Genomic DNA, 16,416 nt, shown 5'->3' with positions numbered 1-16,416 from the left:
AGGAAGAGAAGATGGACGAACAAGAGGAGAAGAAAGAGGAGGAAGAAGAGGAGCAGAAGAGAAGGTACAAGGAAGCATTCTAGCGTAGACAGCCAGGGAAAATTAAAATAGAAATGTCTACCAAGAATGGAATGAGAAGTGAGAGAACAGCTGAGAGAAGTGGTGAGAGAACAGTTGAGAGTAGTGGTGAGAGAACAGCTGAGAGTAGTGGTGAGAGAACAGCTGAGAGTAGTTGGGAGAGAACAGCTGAGAGTAGTGGTGAGAGAACAGCTGAGAGTAGTTGGGAGAGAACAGCTGAGAGTAGTGGTGAGAGAACAGCTGAGAGTAGTGGTGAGAGAACAGCTGAGAGTAGTGGTGAGAGAACAGCTGAGAGAAGTGGTGAGAGAACAGCTGAGAGAAGTGGTGAGAGAACAGCTGAGAGAAGTTGGGAGAGAACAGCTGAGGGAAGTGGTGAGAGAACAGCTGAGAGAAGTGAGAGAACAGCTGAGAGAAGTGGTGAGAGAACAGCTGAGAGAAGTTGGGAGAGAACAGTTGAGAGAAGTTGGGAGAGAACAGCTGAGAGAAGTTTAGAGAACAGTTGAGAGAAGTTGAGAGAACAGTTGAGAGAAGTTGGGAGAGAACAGTTGAGAGAAGTTGGGAGAGAACAGTTGAGAGAAGTTGGGAGAGAACAGCTGAGAGAAGTTGGGAGAGAACAGTTGAGAGAAGTTGGGAGAGAACAGCTGAGAGAAGTTGGGAGAGAACAGTTGAGAGAAGTTGGGAGAGAACAGCTGAGAGAAGTTGGGAGAGAACAGTTGAGAGAAGTTGGGAGAGAACAGCTGAGAGAAGTTGGGAGAGAACAGTTGAGAGAAGTTGGGAGAGAACAGTTGAGAGAAGTGGTGAGAGAACAGCTGAGAGAAGTTGGGAGAGAACAGTTGAGAGAAGTGGTGAGAGAACAGCTGAGAGAAGTTGGGAGAGAACAGTTGAGAGAAGTGGTGAGAGAACAGCTGAGAGAAGTTGGGAGAGAACAGTTGAGAGAAGTGGTGAGAGAACAGCTGAGAGAAATGAGAGAACATCTGAGAGAAGTGGTGAGAGAACAGCTGAGAGAAGTGGTGAGAGAACAGCTGAGAGAAGTGGTGAGAGAACAGCTGAGAGAAGTGGTGAGAGAACAGCCGAGAGAAGTGGTGAAAGAACAGTTGAGAGAAGTGGTGAGAGAACAACTGGGAGAAATGAGAGAACAGCTGAGAAGTGGTGAGAGAACAGCTGAGAGAAGTGAGAGAACAGCTGAGAGAAGTTGGGAGAGAACAGTTGAGAGAAGTTGGGAGAGAACAGCCGAGAGAAGTGGTGAGAGAACAGCTGAGAGAAGTGGTGAGAGAACAGCTGAGAGAAGTGGTGAGAGAACAACTGGGAGAAGTGGTGAGAGAACAACTGGGAGAAGTGGTGAGAGAACAGCTGAGAGAAGTGGTGAGAGAACAGCTGAGAGAAGTTGGGAGAGAACAGCCGAGAGAAGTGGTGAGAGAACATCTGAGAGTAGTGGTGAGAGAACAGCTGAGAGAAGTGGTGAGAGAACAACTGGGAGAAGTGGTGAGAGAACAACTGGGAGAAGTGAGAGAACAGCTGAGAGAAGTGGTGAGAGAACAGCTGGAAGAAATGAGAGAACAGCTGAGAGAAGTGGTGAGAGAACAGCTGGAAGAAATGAGAGAACAGCTGAGAGAAGTGGTGAGAGAACAGCTGAGAGAAGTGGTGAGAGAACAGCTCGGAGAAATGAGAGAACAGCTGAGAGAAGTGGTGAGAGAACACCTGGGAGAAATGAGAGAACAGCTGAAGAGAAGTGGTGAGAGAACAGCTGGGAGAAATGAGAGAACAGCTGATAGAAGTGGTGAGAGAACAGCTGAGAGAAGTGGTGAGAGAACAGCTGGGAGAAATGAGAGAACAGCTGAGAGAAGTGGTGAGAGAACAGCTGAGAGACGTGGTGAGAGAACAGCTGAGAGTAGTGGTGAGAGACCAGCTGGGAGAAGCGGTGAGAGAACAGCTGGGAGAAGTGGTGAGAGAACAGCTGAGAGAAGTGGTGAGACAACAGCTGAGAGAAGTGGTGAGAGAACAGCTGAGAGTAGTGGTGAGAGAAGCGGTGAGAGAACAGCTGAGAGAAGTGGTGAGAGAACAGCTGAGAGAAGTGGTGAGAGAACAGCTGAGAGAAGTGGTGAGAGAACAGCTGAGAGTAGTGGTGAGAGAAGCGGTGAGAGAACAGCTGAGAGAAGTGGTGAGAGAACAGCTGAGAGAAGTTGGAGAGAACAGCTGAGAGAAGTTGGGAGAGAACAGCTGAGAGAAGTGGTGAGAGAACAGACGAGAGAAGTTGTGAGAGAACTGCTGAGAGAAGTTGGGAGAGAACAGCTGAGAGAAGTGGTGAGAGAACAACTGGGAGAAATGAGAGAACAGCTGAGAGAAGTGGTGAGAGAACAGCTGGAAGAAATGAGAAAACAGCTGAGAGAAGAGTTGAGAGAACAGCTGGGAGAAATGAGAGAACAGCTGAGAGAAGTGGTGAGAGAACAGCTGAGAGAAGTGGTGAGAGAACAGCTGAGAGAAGTGGTGAGAGAACAGCTGAGAGAAGTGAGAGAACAGCTGAGAGAAGTTGTGAGAGAACTGCTGAGAGAAGTTGGGAGAGAACAGCTGAGAGAAGTGGTGAGAGAACAACTGGGAGAAATGAGAGAACAGCTGAGAGAAGTGGTGAGAGAACAGCTGGAAGAAATGAGAAAACAGCTGAGAGAAGAGTTGAGAGAACAGCTGGGAGAAATGAGAGAACAGCTGAGAGAAGTGGTGAGAGAACAGCTGAGAGAAGTGGTGAGAGAACAGCTCGGAGAAATGAGAGAACAGCTGAGAGAAGTGGTGAGAGAACAGCTGGGAGAAATGAGAGAACAGCTGAGAGAAGTGGTGAGAGAACAGCTGGGAGAAATGAGAGAACAGCTGAGAGAAGTGGTGAGAGAACAGCTGAGAGAAGTGGTGAGAGAACAGCTGAGAGAAGTGGTGAGAAAACAGCTGAGAGAAGTGGTGAGAGAACAGCTGAGAGAAGTGGTGAGAGAACAGCTGAGAGAAGTGGTGAGAGAACAGCTGAGAGAAGTGGTGAGAGGTAGCTGAGAGAAGTGGTGAGAGAACAGCTGAGAGAAGTGGTGAGAGAACAGCCTAGAGAAGTGGTGAGAGAACAGCTGAAAGAAGTTGGGAGAGAACAGCTGAGAGAAGTGGTGAAAGAACAGCTGAGAGAAGTTGGGAGAGAACAGCTAGGAGAAGTGGTGAGAGAACAGCTGAGAGAAGTTGGGAGAGAACAGCTGAGGGGAGAGGGAGAGCAGAGAGAGAACAGAGGTAGAACAGGGAGAGAACAGAGGGAGAGCAGAGAGAGAACAGAAGTAGAACAGGGAGAGAACAGAGGTAGAACAGGGAGAGAACAGAGGTAGAACAGGGAGAGAATAGAGGGAGATCAGAGAGAGAACAGAGGTAGAACAGGGAGACAACAGAGGGAGAGCAGGGAGAGAACAGAGGTAGAACAGGGAGAGAACAGAGGTAGAACAGGGAGACAACAGAGGGAGAGCAGAGAGAGAACAGAGGTAGAACAGGGAGAGAACAGAGGGAGAACAGAGAGAGAACATAGGTAGAACAGGAAGAGAACAGAGGTAGAACAGGGAGACAACAGAGGGAGAGCAGAGAGAGAACAGAGGTAGAACAGGGAGAGAACAGAGGGAGAGCAGAGAGAGAACAGAGGTAGAACAGGGAGAGAACAGAGGTAGAACAGGGAGAGAACAGAGGTAGAACAGGGAGAGAATAGAGGGAGATCAGAGAGAGAACAGAGGTAGAACAGGGAGAGAACAGAGGTAGAACAGGGAGACAACAGAGGGAGAGCAGGGAGAGAACAGAGGTAGAACAGGGAGAGAACAGAGGTAGAACAGGGAGACAACAGAGGGAGAGCAGAGAGAGAACAGAGGTAGAACAGGGAGAGAACAGAGGTAGAACAGGGAGAGAACAGAGGTAGAACAGGGAGAAACAGAGGGAGAGCAGAGAGAGAACAGAGGTAGAACAGGGAGAGAACAGAGGGAGAACAGAGAGAGAACATAGGTAGAACAGGAAGAGAACAGAGGTAGAACAGGGAGAGAACAGAGGGAGAGCAGAGAGAGAACAGAGGTAGAACAGGGAGAGAACAGAGGTAGAACAGGGAGACAACAGAGGGAGAGCAGAGAGAGAACAGATGTAGAACAGGGAGACAACAGAGGGAGAGAAGAGAGAGAACAGATGTAGAATAGGGAGAGAACAGAGGTAGAACAGGGAGACAACAGAGGGAGAGCAGAGAGAGAACAGAGGTAGAACAGGGAGAGAACAGAGGGAGAGCAGAGAGAGAACAGAGGTAGAACAGGGAGAGAAGAGAGGGAGAGCAGAGAGAGAACAGAGGTAGAACAGGGAGAGAACAGAGGTAGAACAGGGAGAGAACAGAGGTAGAACAGGGAGAGAACAGAGGTAGAACAGGGAGAGAACAGAGGTAGAACAGGGAGAGAACAGAGGTAGAACAGGGAGAAAACAGAGGTAGAACAGGGAGAGAACAGAGGTAGAACAGGGAGAGAACAGAGGTAGAACAGGGAGAGAACAGAGGTAGAACAGGGAGAGAACAGAGGTAGAACAGGGAGAGAACAGAGGTAGAACAGGGAGAGAAGAGAGGGAGAGCAGAGAGAGAACAGAGGTAGAACAGGGAGAGAACAGAGGTAGAACAGGGAGAGAACAGAGGTAAAACAGGGAGAGAACAGAGGTAGAACAGGGAGAGAACAGAGGTAGAACAGGGAGAGAACAGAGGTAAAACAGGGAGAGAACAGAGGTAGAACAGGGAGAGAACAGAGGTAGAACAGGGAGAGAACAGAGGTAGAACAGGGAGAGAACAGAGGTTTGAACAGGGAGAGAACAGAGGTTTGAACAGGGATAGAACAGAGGTAGAACAGGGAGAGAACAGATGTAGAACAGGGAGAGAACAGAGGTAGAACAGGGAGAGAACAGAGGTTTGAACAGGGAGAGAACAGAGGTAGAACAGGGAGAGAACAGATGTAGAACAGGGAGAGAACAGAGGTAGAACAGGGAGAGAACAGAGGTAGAACAGGGAGAGAACAGAGGTAGAACAGGGAGAGAACAGAGGTTTGAACAGGGAGATAACAGAGGTAGAACAGGGAGAGAACAGATGTAGAACAGGGAGAGAACAGAGGTAGAACAGGGAGAGAACAGAGGTAGAACAGGGAGAGAACAGAGGTAGAACAAGGAGAGAACAGAGGTTTGAACAGGGAGATAACAGAGGTAGAACAGGGAGAGAACAGATGTAGAACAGGGAGAGAACAGAGGTAGAACAGGGAGAGAACAGATGTAGAACAGGGAGAGAAAAGAGGTAGAACAGGGAGAGAACAGAGGTTTGAACAGGGAGAGAACAGAGGTAGAACAGGGAGAGAACAGATGTAGAACAGGGAGAGAACAGAGGTAGAACAGGGAGAGAACAGAGGTTTGAACAGGGAGAGAACAGAGGTAGAACAGGGAGAGAACAGATGTAGAACAGGGAGAGAACAGAGGTAGAACAGGGAGAGAACAGAGGTTTGAACAGGGAGAGAACAGAGGTAGAACATGGAGAGAACAGATGTAGAACAGGGAGAGAACAGAGGTAGAACAGGGAGAGAACAGATGTAGAACAGGGAAAGAACAGAGGTTTGAACAGGGAGAGAACAGAGGTAGAACAGGGAGAGAACAGATGTAGAACAGGGAGAGAACAGAGGTAGAACAGGGAGAGAACAGAGGTTTGAACAGGGGGAGAACAGATGTAGAACAGGGAGAGAACAGATGTAGAACAGGGAGAGAACAGAGGTAGAACAGGGAGAGAACAGAGGTTTGAACAGGGAGAGAACAGAGGTAGAACAGGGAGAGAACAGATGTAGAACAGGGAGAGAACAGAGGTAGAACAGGGAGAGAACAGAGGTAGAACAGGGAGAGAACAGAGGTTTGAACAGGGAGAGAACAGAGGTAGAACAGGGAGAGAACAGATGTAGAACAGGGAGATAACAGAGGTAGAACAGGGAGAGAACAGAGGTAGAACAGGGAGAGAACAGAGGTTTGAACAGGGAGAGAACAGAGGTAGAACAGGGAGAGAACAGAGGTAGAACAGGGAGAGAACAGAGGTAGAACAGGGAGAAAACAGAGGTAGAACAGGGAGAGAACAGAGGTAGAACAGGGAGAGAACAGAGGTAGAACAGGGAGAGAACAGAGGTTTGAACAGGGAGAGAACAGAGGTAGAACAGGGAGAGAACAGATGTAGAACAGGGAGAGAACAGAGGTAGAACAGGGAGAGAACAGAGGTAGAACAGGGAGAGAACAGAGGTAGAACAGGGAGAGAACAGAGGTAGAACAGGGAGGGAACAGAGGTAGAACAGGGAGAGAACACACGAGAACAATCTCCATTTATGCTACGAAGCGGCAGTATGCAGATTTATGTAATATTGTAATTGAGCAGTTGTGACCTGAGCAGCTGTGACCTGCTTGTCTCCTGTAGTTGAGCAGCTGTGACCTGCTTGTCTCCTGTAGTTGAGCAGCTGTGACCTGCTTGTCTCCTGTAGTTGAGCAGCTGTGACCTGCTTGTCTCCTGTAGTTGAGCAGCTGTGACCTGCTTGTCTCCTGTAGTTGAGCAGCTGTGACCTGCTCGTCTCCTGTAGTTGAGCAGCTGTGACCTGCTTGTCTCCTGTAGTTGAGCAGCTGTGACCTGCTTGTCTCCTGTAGTTGAGCAGCTGTGACCTGCTTGTCTCCTGTAGTTGAGCAGCTGTGACCTGCTTGTCTCCTGTAGTTGAGCAACTGTGACCTGCTTGTCTCCTGTAGTTGAGCAGCTGTGACCTGCTTGTCTCCTGTAGTTGAGCAGCTGTGACCTGCTCGTCTCCTGTAGTTGAGCAGCTGTGACCTGCTCGTCTCCTGTAGTTGAGCAGCTGTGACCTGCTTGTCTCCTGTAGTTGAGCAGCTGTGACCTGCTTGTCTCCTGTAGTTGAGCAGCTGTGACCTGCTTGTCTCCTGTAGTTGAGCAACTGTGACCTGCTTGTCTCCTGTAGTTGAGCAGCTGTGACCTGCTTGTCTCCTGTAGTTGAGCAGCTGTGACCTGCTCGTCTCCTGTAGTTGAGCAGCTGTGACCTGCTCGTCTCCTGTAGTTGAGCAGCTGTGACCTGCTTGTCTCCTGTAGTTGAGCAGCTGTGACCTGCTTGTCTCCTGTAGTTGAGCAGCTGTGACCTGCTTGTCTCCTGTAGTTGAGCAGCTGTGACCTGCTTGTCTCCTGCAGTTGAGCAGCTGTGACCTGCTTGTCTCCTGTAGTTGAGCAGCTGTGACCTGCTCGTCTCCTGTAGTTGAGCAGCTGTGACCTGCTTGTCTCCTGTAGAACAGCTGTGACCTGCTTGTCTCCTGTAGTTGAGCAGCTGTGACCTGCTTGTCTCCTGCAGTTGAGCAGCTGTGACCTGCTTGTCTCCTGCAGTTGAGCAGCTGTGACCTGCTCGTCTCCTGTAGTTGAGCAGCTGTGACCTGCTCATCTCCTGTAGTTGAGCAGCTGTGACCTGCTCGTCTCCTGTAGTTGAGGACCTGTGACCTGCTCGTCTCCTGTAGTTGAGCAGCTGTGACCTGCTCGTCTCCTGTAGTTGAGCAGCTGTGACCTGCTCGTCTCCTGTAGTTGAGCAGCTGTGACCTGCTTGTCTCCTGTAGTTGAGCAGCTGTGACCTGCTTGTCTCCTGTAGTTGAGCAGCTGTGACCTGCTTGTCTCCTGTAGAACAGCTGTGACCTGCTCGTCTCCTGTAGTTGAGCAGCTGTGACCTGCTCATCTCCTGTAGTTGAGCAGCTGTGACCTGCTCGTCTCCTGTAGTTGAGGACCTGTGACCTGCTCGTCTCCTGTAGTTGAGCAGCTGTGACCTGCTCGTCTCCTGTAGTTGAGCAGCTGTGACCTGCTCGTCTCCTGTAGTTGAGCAGCTGTGACCTGCTTGTCTCCTGTAGTTGAGCAGCTGTGACCTGCTTGTCTCCTGTAGTTGAGCAGCTGTGACCTGCTCATCTCCTGTAGTTGAGCAGCTGTGACCTGCTCATCTCCTGTAGTTGAGCAGCTGTGACCTGCTCATCTCCTGTAGTTGAGCAGCTGTGACCTGCTCATCTCCTGTAGTTGAGCAGCTGTGACCTGCTCATCTCCTGTAGTTGAGCAGCTGTGACCTGCTCGTCTCCTGTAGTTGAGCAGCTGTGACCTGCTCGTCTCCTGTAGTTGAGCAGCTGTGACCTGCTCGTCTCCTGTAGTTGAGCAGCTGTGACCTGCTTGTCTCCTGTAGTTGAGCAGCTGTGACCTGCTTGTCTCCTGTAGTTGAGCAGCTGTGACCTGCTTGTCTCCTGTAGTTGAGCAGCTGTGACCTGCTTGTCTCCTGTAGTTGAGCAGCTGTGACCTGCTTGTCTCCTGCAGTTGAGCAGCTGTGACCTGCTTGTCTCCTGTAGTTGAGCAGCTGTGACCTGCTCGTCTCCTGTAGTTGAGCAGCTGTGACCTGCTTGTCTCCTGTAGAACAGCTGTGACCTGCTTGTCTCCTGTAGTTGAGCAGCTGTGACCTGCTTGTCTCCTGTAGTTGAGCAGCTGTGACCTGCTTGTCTCCTGCAGTTGAGCAGCTGTGACCTGCTTGTCTCCTGCAGTTGAGCAGCTGTGACCTGCTCGTCTCCTGTAGTTGAGCAGCTGTGACCTGCTCATCTCCTGTAGTTGAGCAGCTGTGACCTGCTCGTCTCCTGTAGTTGAGGACCTGTGACCTGCTCGTCTCCTGTAGTTGAGCAGCTGTGACCTGCTCGTCTCCTGTAGTTGAGCAGCTGTGACCTGCTCGTCTCCTGTAGTTGAGCAGCTGTGACCTGCTTGTCTCCTGTAGTTGAGCAGCTGTGACCTGCTTGTCTCCTGTAGTTGAGCAGCTGTGACCTGCTTGTCTCCTGCAGTTGAGCAGCTGTGACCTGCTTGTCTCCTGTAGTTGAGCAGCTGTGACCTGCTCGTCTCCTGTAGTTGAGCAGCTGTGACCTGCTTGTCTCCTGTAGAACAGCTGTGACCTGCTTGTCTCCTGTAGTTGAGCAGCTGTGACCTGCTTGTCTCCTGTAGTTGAGCAGCTGTGACCTGCTTGTCTCCTGCAGTTGAGCAGCTGTGACCTGCTTGTCTCCTGCAGTTGAGCAGCTGTGACCTGCTCGTCTCCTGTAGTTGAGCAGCTGTGACCTGCTCATCTCCTGTAGTTGAGCAGCTGTGACCTGCTCGTCTCCTGTAGTTGAGGACCTGTGACCTGCTCGTCTCCTGTAGTTGAGCAGCTGTGACCTGCTCGTCTCCTGTAGTTGAGCAGCTGTGACCTGCTCGTCTCCTGTAGTTGAGCAGCTGTGACCTGCTTGTCTCCTGTAGTTGAGCAGCTGTGACCTGCTTGTCTCCTGTAGTTGAGCAGCTGTGACCTGCTCATCTCCTGTAGTTGAGCAGCTGTGACCTGCTCATCTCCTGTAGTTGAGCAGCTGTGACCTGCTCATCTCCTGTAGTTGAGCAGCTGTGACCTGCTCATCTCCTGTAGTTGAGCAGCTGTGACCTGCTCATCTCCTGTAGTTGAGCACCTGTGACCTGCTCATCTCCTGTAGTTGAGCAGCTGTGACCTGCTCATCTCCTGTAGTTGAGCAGCTGTGACCTACTCATCTCCTGTAGTTGAGCAGCTATGACCTGCTCATCTCCTGTAGTTGAGCAGCTATGACCTGCTCATCTCCTGTAGTTGAGCAGCTGTGACCTGCTCGTCTCCTGACTTTCTCGGAATACTTGTTACATAAACAATCGAGATATTTCCTGATTTGCCAGGTAGTGGTAGTAGTTAGTAGTAGTAGTAGTAGTAGTGGTGGTGGTGGTAGTGGTAGTAGTAGTAGTTAGTAGTAGTAGTAGTGGTGGTGGTGGTGGTGGTAGTAGTAGTAGTAGTTAGCAGTAGTAGTGGTGGTGGTAGTGGGCGTAAGTAATGGTATACATGTATGGCATACATGTATGGTATACACTTATACATGTATGGTATACATGTACAACATTTGGGCACCTTTATTGTAGGCGTTTTGCCCTCCATTGCCTTTATCAATACAAATTCCAAGACATATACAAACGATGAAGTGATCATTCCCTTAGAGTTGGTGAAGAGGACTGTAGTCCTGAAGACTCTGGAGCACAAGCATGAAGACTGACTCATATATAGTTCTGCTGTCTTCCAATTATGTTCCCTGGATGGCGAAACATCTACAACAAAGATACCCAGATGTAACACATGGTGAGGATAGTGTTTCTAACACACGTACAGAGAGTAAGTCACAGGACTCACCCAGCCCTGACAGTGAAGGTCTCTGGTATATAACTACACATGACCAGGAACCTCCTGGTGGAGTGGGTGAGAATCGGTAGGTTCTCCTGCACCAGGATGAACGTCATGACAGAGTTGTTCTGCACTTCGCTCCCGCAGCGGTCGTGGTCGATTTTGAGGAGGTAGGTGGTCTTGGGGCTTTCCCTCACACCTTCCGTTCGGCACTCTGCTTCTTCGGTACCTTCCACGGAGATCTGATGGAAGGCAGGAAAGACAGTTAGTGTTTGTTTATACTGTGGGAACACCCGCAGTGTGTGGGGAGCTGGTTTCTTTTCTTTTTTTTTTTCATTTGATGGTATGATAGTGGGGACGAAAGCCGTGTTTCCTGCCACATTCTTCTACAGACGATGGACTGTTGACATAAATAATGAAATTAGTCAACGGGAACATGGTGAGTAGAGCGATTATGACAGGTTAAAATAAATCGTTGAAGAACACTCTCAGAGTGGCCTCTCTCTCTCTCTCTCTCTCTCTCTCTCTCTCTCTCTCTCTCTCTCTCTCTCTCTCTCTCTCTCTCTCTCTCTCTCTCTCTCTCTCTCTCTCACACACACACACACACACACATATACATAGCAAACATAATTTACGAGGCTAGTAATAACAGTAATGTGTGTCATGTCTTCAGAGAAATTTACAAGTCATGTCTTGGCCAAGATAGGTTAGATAAATACACGAGTGAGAGGGATTTGATTTGAGTGGGACTTGCACATGAGTTAACAGGGTTATCAAAAATTATTTCATGGGTAACACAGATAATAAATAGATTGAGCGTACATATATTTTTAGTGGGTTTGGGTTCGACTAGGACCTGCCAAATATGGGCCAGTAGGCCTGCTGCAGTGTCCCTCCTTATATTCTTATGATGCCAGGATCATTGTACCTCATAGGCACCTTCCCTCATGAACCAGAGTCAAGCTTTCAATAATTACGTGGAGGGGCTTTCCATATTGTGTAAAAAGTGGCAGAATTTACGTACTGGTCTCTGTTGTGATGTTACGAAGGAGCTGCCACCAGCGGCAGCCTCGAACTGATGATTTCATTAAATCTTCAAAGTTCTGATGCTAAGTTGCGCTTCCGTGTGAGACTCTTGTTCAACATTTGGGTATTTCTATTCTGTTATGGCGAATGATTTGTGAACTCCTTTTAATGACACAGGTGTGTGTTCCACACCACGCGAGTGTTCCACACCACACAGGTGTTCCACACCACACAGGTGTTCCACACCACACAGGTGTTTCACACGACACAGGTGTTCTATTAAAGATCCTGTATAATGTAACGAAATTATATGATATATGACATATTCCACTCCTCCATGACAGTGTTGACAATGAAAGTTAATAACTGAAAAGTATTAGCTCTTGGCTGGTATTTAAGCATCGCAGCTGAGACAGTTGTAGAAGAGATGTCCTCAGCTGAATCCCAGTCATCAAATGCAATATATATTTTTAATTCATATAGGGAATAAGTCAGGAAATTTTTGATAATCCACCATCAGTATCTCTGCTTTTAAAATCAGAGGGAAATGGGATTTTTTTTCCTGAGTTCTTTCGACTTTCGCATTTTTTTTCCTTTTGGAGTGACCTATTTTTTCACGCCTATCATATTTTCTTAATATATGCTTATAGAACGTGACTCCCAGCTGGGCTGAATTTTTTTGTATGTTGGTGTAGCGATTTTACCCCTGACTGATGTGACGATTAATTGAGAGGGATGTAGATGCAATATGAGTGTTGAGAGTGGGAGATACCACTCCTGGGTAAGTGAGACAGGCCTCTCCACTCCTGAGTAGGTGAGACAGGCCTCTCCACTCCTGGGTAAGTGAGACAGGCCTCTCCACTCCTGGGTAAGTGAGACAGGCCTCTCCACTCCTGGGTAAGTGAGACAGGCCTCTCCACTCCTGAGTAGGTGAGACAGACCTATCTACTCCTGGGTAAGTGAGACAGACCTCTCCACTCCTGAGTAGGTGAGACAGGCCTCTCCACTCCTGAGTAAGTGAGACAGGCCTCTCCACTCCTGAGTAGGTGAGACAGACCTATCTACTCCTGAGTAGGTGAGACAGACCTCTCCACTCCTGGGTAGGTGAGACAGACCTATCCACTCCTGGGTAGGTGAGACAGGCCTCTCCACTCCTGGGTAGGTGAGACAGACCTCTTCACTCCTGAGTAGGTGAGACAGGCCTCTCCACTCCTGGGTAGGTGAGACAGGCCTCTCCACTCCTGGGTAGGTGGGACAGACCTCTCCACTCCTGAGTAGGTGAGACAGGCCTCTCCACTCCTGAGTAGGTGGGACAGACTTCTCCACTCCTGGGTAGGTGAGACAGACCTCTTCACTCCTGAGTAGGTGAGACAGGTCTCTCCACTCCTGGGTAGGTGGGACAGACCTCTCCACTCCTGGGTAGGTGAGACAGACCTCTCCACTCCTGGGTAGGTGAGACAGACCTATCCACTCCTAGGTAGGTGAGACAGGCCTCTCCACTCCTGGGTAGGTGAGACAGGCCTCTCCACTCCTGGGTAGGTGAGACAGACCTCTCCATTCCTGGGTAGGTGAGACAGACCTCTCCACTCCTGGGTAGGTGAAACAGGCCTCTCCACTCCTCCTGGATAGGTGAGACGGTCCTCTCCACTTCTGCTGAAAGGTGAAATAAGCCTCAACACTTCTAAACTAGGTCGTACAAAGTTAGATGTCGATTACACTAGTCTGGACGACATCCGCAGCCACATCTCTCTCTCTCTCTCTCTCTCTCTCTCTCTCTCTCTCTCTCTCTCTCTCTCTCCTCTCTCTCTCTCTCTCGCTCTCTCTCTTACCCTAAGTATCGTCATCCACAGTTGTGATGAACCAGGTCACAGAACCTGGGTGACCTACCAGGTGAGAAAAACCAGGGTGACCCACCTTGCCTCCAAAGTAGGGTCCGGTCTCGACCTCAACAACGCTGGAGTTGGCCAAACACTGTGTTGCTCGCGCCGAGACTGTCAACAACACTCAGAATTACTCCCTGCGTTGTGTGTTGATAATTGCAGCGTTCAACGAGAGTTTGAACACTCTGTGGCATGTGTTGTACATTGTGATGTGTGTTGAACATTGTGTGACGTGTCGAACACTGTGTGACATGTGTTGCTCTTCATGTTACGTACGGAATAGCTTAGGTTGTACCTCTAAAGACCTGCCTTATATGAGCCAGTAGGCCTTCTGCAGTGTTGCTCGATTCTTATGTTCTTATGTTCTTAATAAAACTCGCATCACTGTGGCAGGAACAATTAACAATAAACCTACAAAGTAGAAGTGAAGACGACGACGCTTCGGGTGGTACTGTCATGATAAGAACATAAGAAAGGAGGATCACTGCAGTAGGCCTGTTGGCCCATACTCGGCAGGTCCTTTACAATGCATCCCACTAACAGAGTCGTCAGTTGATAAGTGAGATTCATTTGCAACACTGGGAATCTTTATTGATGATTCGTTTTGCCGGCGCTGCAGGCGCCATCAGTCGAATATAAAGGCGAATCAGAATCTCTGCATTTGACTGGAGAAATCTACAAGCGAAACGTATCGTCGATAAAGATTCATAGTTCTTATGGGTGGACGTGAATTAGACCTGACTGGCTTGAGCCAGTATGTAACTTGGACCTGCCTAGCATGGCCATCAGTCGAATATAAAGGCGAATCAGAATCTCTGCATTTGACTGGAGAAACCTACAAGCGAAACGTATCGTCGATAAAGATTCATAGTTCTTATGGGTGGACGTGAGTTAGACCTGACTGGCTTGAGCCAGTATGTAACTTGGACCTGCCTAGCATGGCCCAGTTCTTACATGTCTCTAAGCAGCTTCATGGTATTGGATACCATTTATAGTACAGGAAGACCCCGTTTTACAGTGCTTCACTTTACGGCGTTTCACTAATACAGCAGTTTATAATTACACCCATTCGTCATTTACTCAGATTTCCTACAATTGAGATATTCACTACTCACTGTAAGCTAAGAATGAAAATATTTTGAGTAATGTGTGTACTGTATATGCATTTTTAGGCCTAGCTCTTTTGCTCACTTCATGTATGAAAAGAGTTATGGTTCACTTTACATCAGTAGCCCAGAACCTAACCTGCTGTATAAGTGGGACCCTCCTGTACAGCAGTAGCCGCGTAGCTCACCTGCTGTATAACCGGGGCCCCTCCTGTACAGCAGTATAACCGGGGCCCCTCCTGTACAGCAGTATAACCGGGGCCCCTCCTGTACAGTATAACCAGGGCCCCTCCTGTACAGCAGTATAACCGGGGCCCCTCCTGTACAGCAGTATAACCGGGGCCCCTCCTGTACAGCAGTATAACCGGGGCCCCTCCTGTACAGCAGTATAACCAGGGCCCCTCCTGTACAGCAGTATAACCGGGGTCCCTCCTGTACAGCAGTAGCTCACCTGCTGTATAACCGGGGCCCCTCCTGTACAGCGGTATAACCGGGGCCCCTCCTGTATAGCAGTATAACCGGGGCCCCTCCTGTACAGCAGTATAACCGAGGCCCCTCCTGTACAGCAGTATAACCGGGGCCCCTCCTGTACAGCAGTATAACCGGGGCCCCTCCTGTACAGCAGTATAACCGAGGCCCCTCCTGTACAGCAGTATAACCGGGGCCCCTCCTGTACAGCAGTATAACCGGGGCCCCTCCTGTACAGCAGTATAACCGGGGTCCCTCCTGTACAGCAGTATAACCGGGGCCCCTCCTGTACAGCAGTATAACCGGGGCCCCTCCTGTACAGCAGTATAACCGGGGTCCCTCCTGTACAGCAGTAGCTCACCTGCTGTATAACCGGGGCCCCTCCTGTACAGCAGTATAACCGGGGCCCCTCCTGTACAGCAGTATAACCGGGGTCCCTCCTGTACAGCAGTAGCTCACCTGCTGTATAACCGGGGCCCCTCCTGTACAGCAGTATAACCGGGGCCCCTCCTGTACAGCAGTATAACCGGGGCCCCTCCTGTACAGCAGTATAACCGGGGCCCCTACTGTACAGCGGTATAACCGGGGCCCCTCCTGTACAGCAGTATAACCGGGGCCCCTACTGTACAGCGGTATAACCGGGGCCCCTCCTGTACAGCAGTATAACCGGGGCCCCTCCTGTATAGCAGTATAACCGGGGCCCCTCCTGTACAGCAGTATAACCGGGGCCCCTACTGTACAGCGGTATAACCGGGGCCCCTCCTGTACAGCAGTATAACCGGGGCCCCTCCTGTATAGCAGTATAACCGGGGCCCCTCCTGTACAGCAGTATAACCGGGGCCCCTCCTGTACAGCAGTATAACCGGGGCCCCTCCTGTACAGCAGTATAACCGGGGCCCCTCCTGTACAGCAGTATAACCGGGGCCCCTCCTGTACAGCAGTATAACCAGGGCCCCTCCTGTACAGCAGTATAACCAGGGCCCCTCCTGTACAGCAGTATAACCAGGGCCCCTCCTGTATAGCAGTATAACCGGGGCCCCTCCTGTACAGCAGTATAACCAGGGCCCCTCCTGTATACTCGAGTCATGCTTACTAATGGTCCAGCAGGCCCGAAACGTCTCTTAAATATGACCTCCAGTTAGCAGCATAGTTTCGACCGGTACCTCACATATTTAAAGGATGAGATTTAATAAATTAGGCCATTATTCTAACAGTTTTTTTTTCCCAGGACGAGAGTGCCCATTCGTTTCAGAGATTTTAATCATCCTATGAAGTGGAAAAAAGTTAGATCCCGGTCTTCAGTGATCGAAAGAAATATATGTAAATTAGGGTGAAAAAAATCTGTTAATGTGAATAAATCTGTGAGTTAATGTGAATAAATCTGAGTTAATGTGAATAAATCTGTGCGTTAATGTGAATAAATCTGTGAGTTAATGTGAATAAATCTGTAAGTTAATGTGAATAAATCTGTGAGTTAATGTGAATAAATCTGAGTTAATGTGAATAAATCTGTGAGTTAATGTGAATAAATCTGAGAATGTGAATAAATCTGTGAGCTAATGTGAATAAATCTGTGAGTTAATGTGAATAAATCTGAATTAATGTGAATAA

General features: G+C 49.3%; 1 protein-coding gene across 1 annotated transcript in view; it reads right to left on the bottom strand.

The window, feature by feature from the left end:
* LOC128685813 (uncharacterized) overlaps positions 1-16,416 on the bottom strand; it is a 154,819-nt gene that overhangs the window by 48,169 nt on the left and 90,234 nt on the right. The window contains exons 6-7 of the mRNA XM_070087773.1: positions 13,266-13,342; positions 10,335-10,567 (exon numbers count right to left, since the gene is read on the bottom strand). Of these exons, the coding sequence (XP_069943874.1) occupies positions 10,335-10,567; positions 13,266-13,342 (310 nt within the window). The remainder of the gene's footprint in view (positions 1-10,334; positions 10,568-13,265; positions 13,343-16,416) is intronic.

The sequence above is a fragment of the Cherax quadricarinatus genome, chromosome 23 (genome assembly GCF_038502225.1).
Source record: "Cherax quadricarinatus isolate ZL_2023a chromosome 23, ASM3850222v1, whole genome shotgun sequence".
In the NCBI taxonomy this organism is placed as follows: domain Eukaryota; kingdom Metazoa; phylum Arthropoda; class Malacostraca; order Decapoda; family Parastacidae; genus Cherax; species Cherax quadricarinatus.
This window is presented reverse-complemented; position numbering and strand designations above follow the sequence as displayed.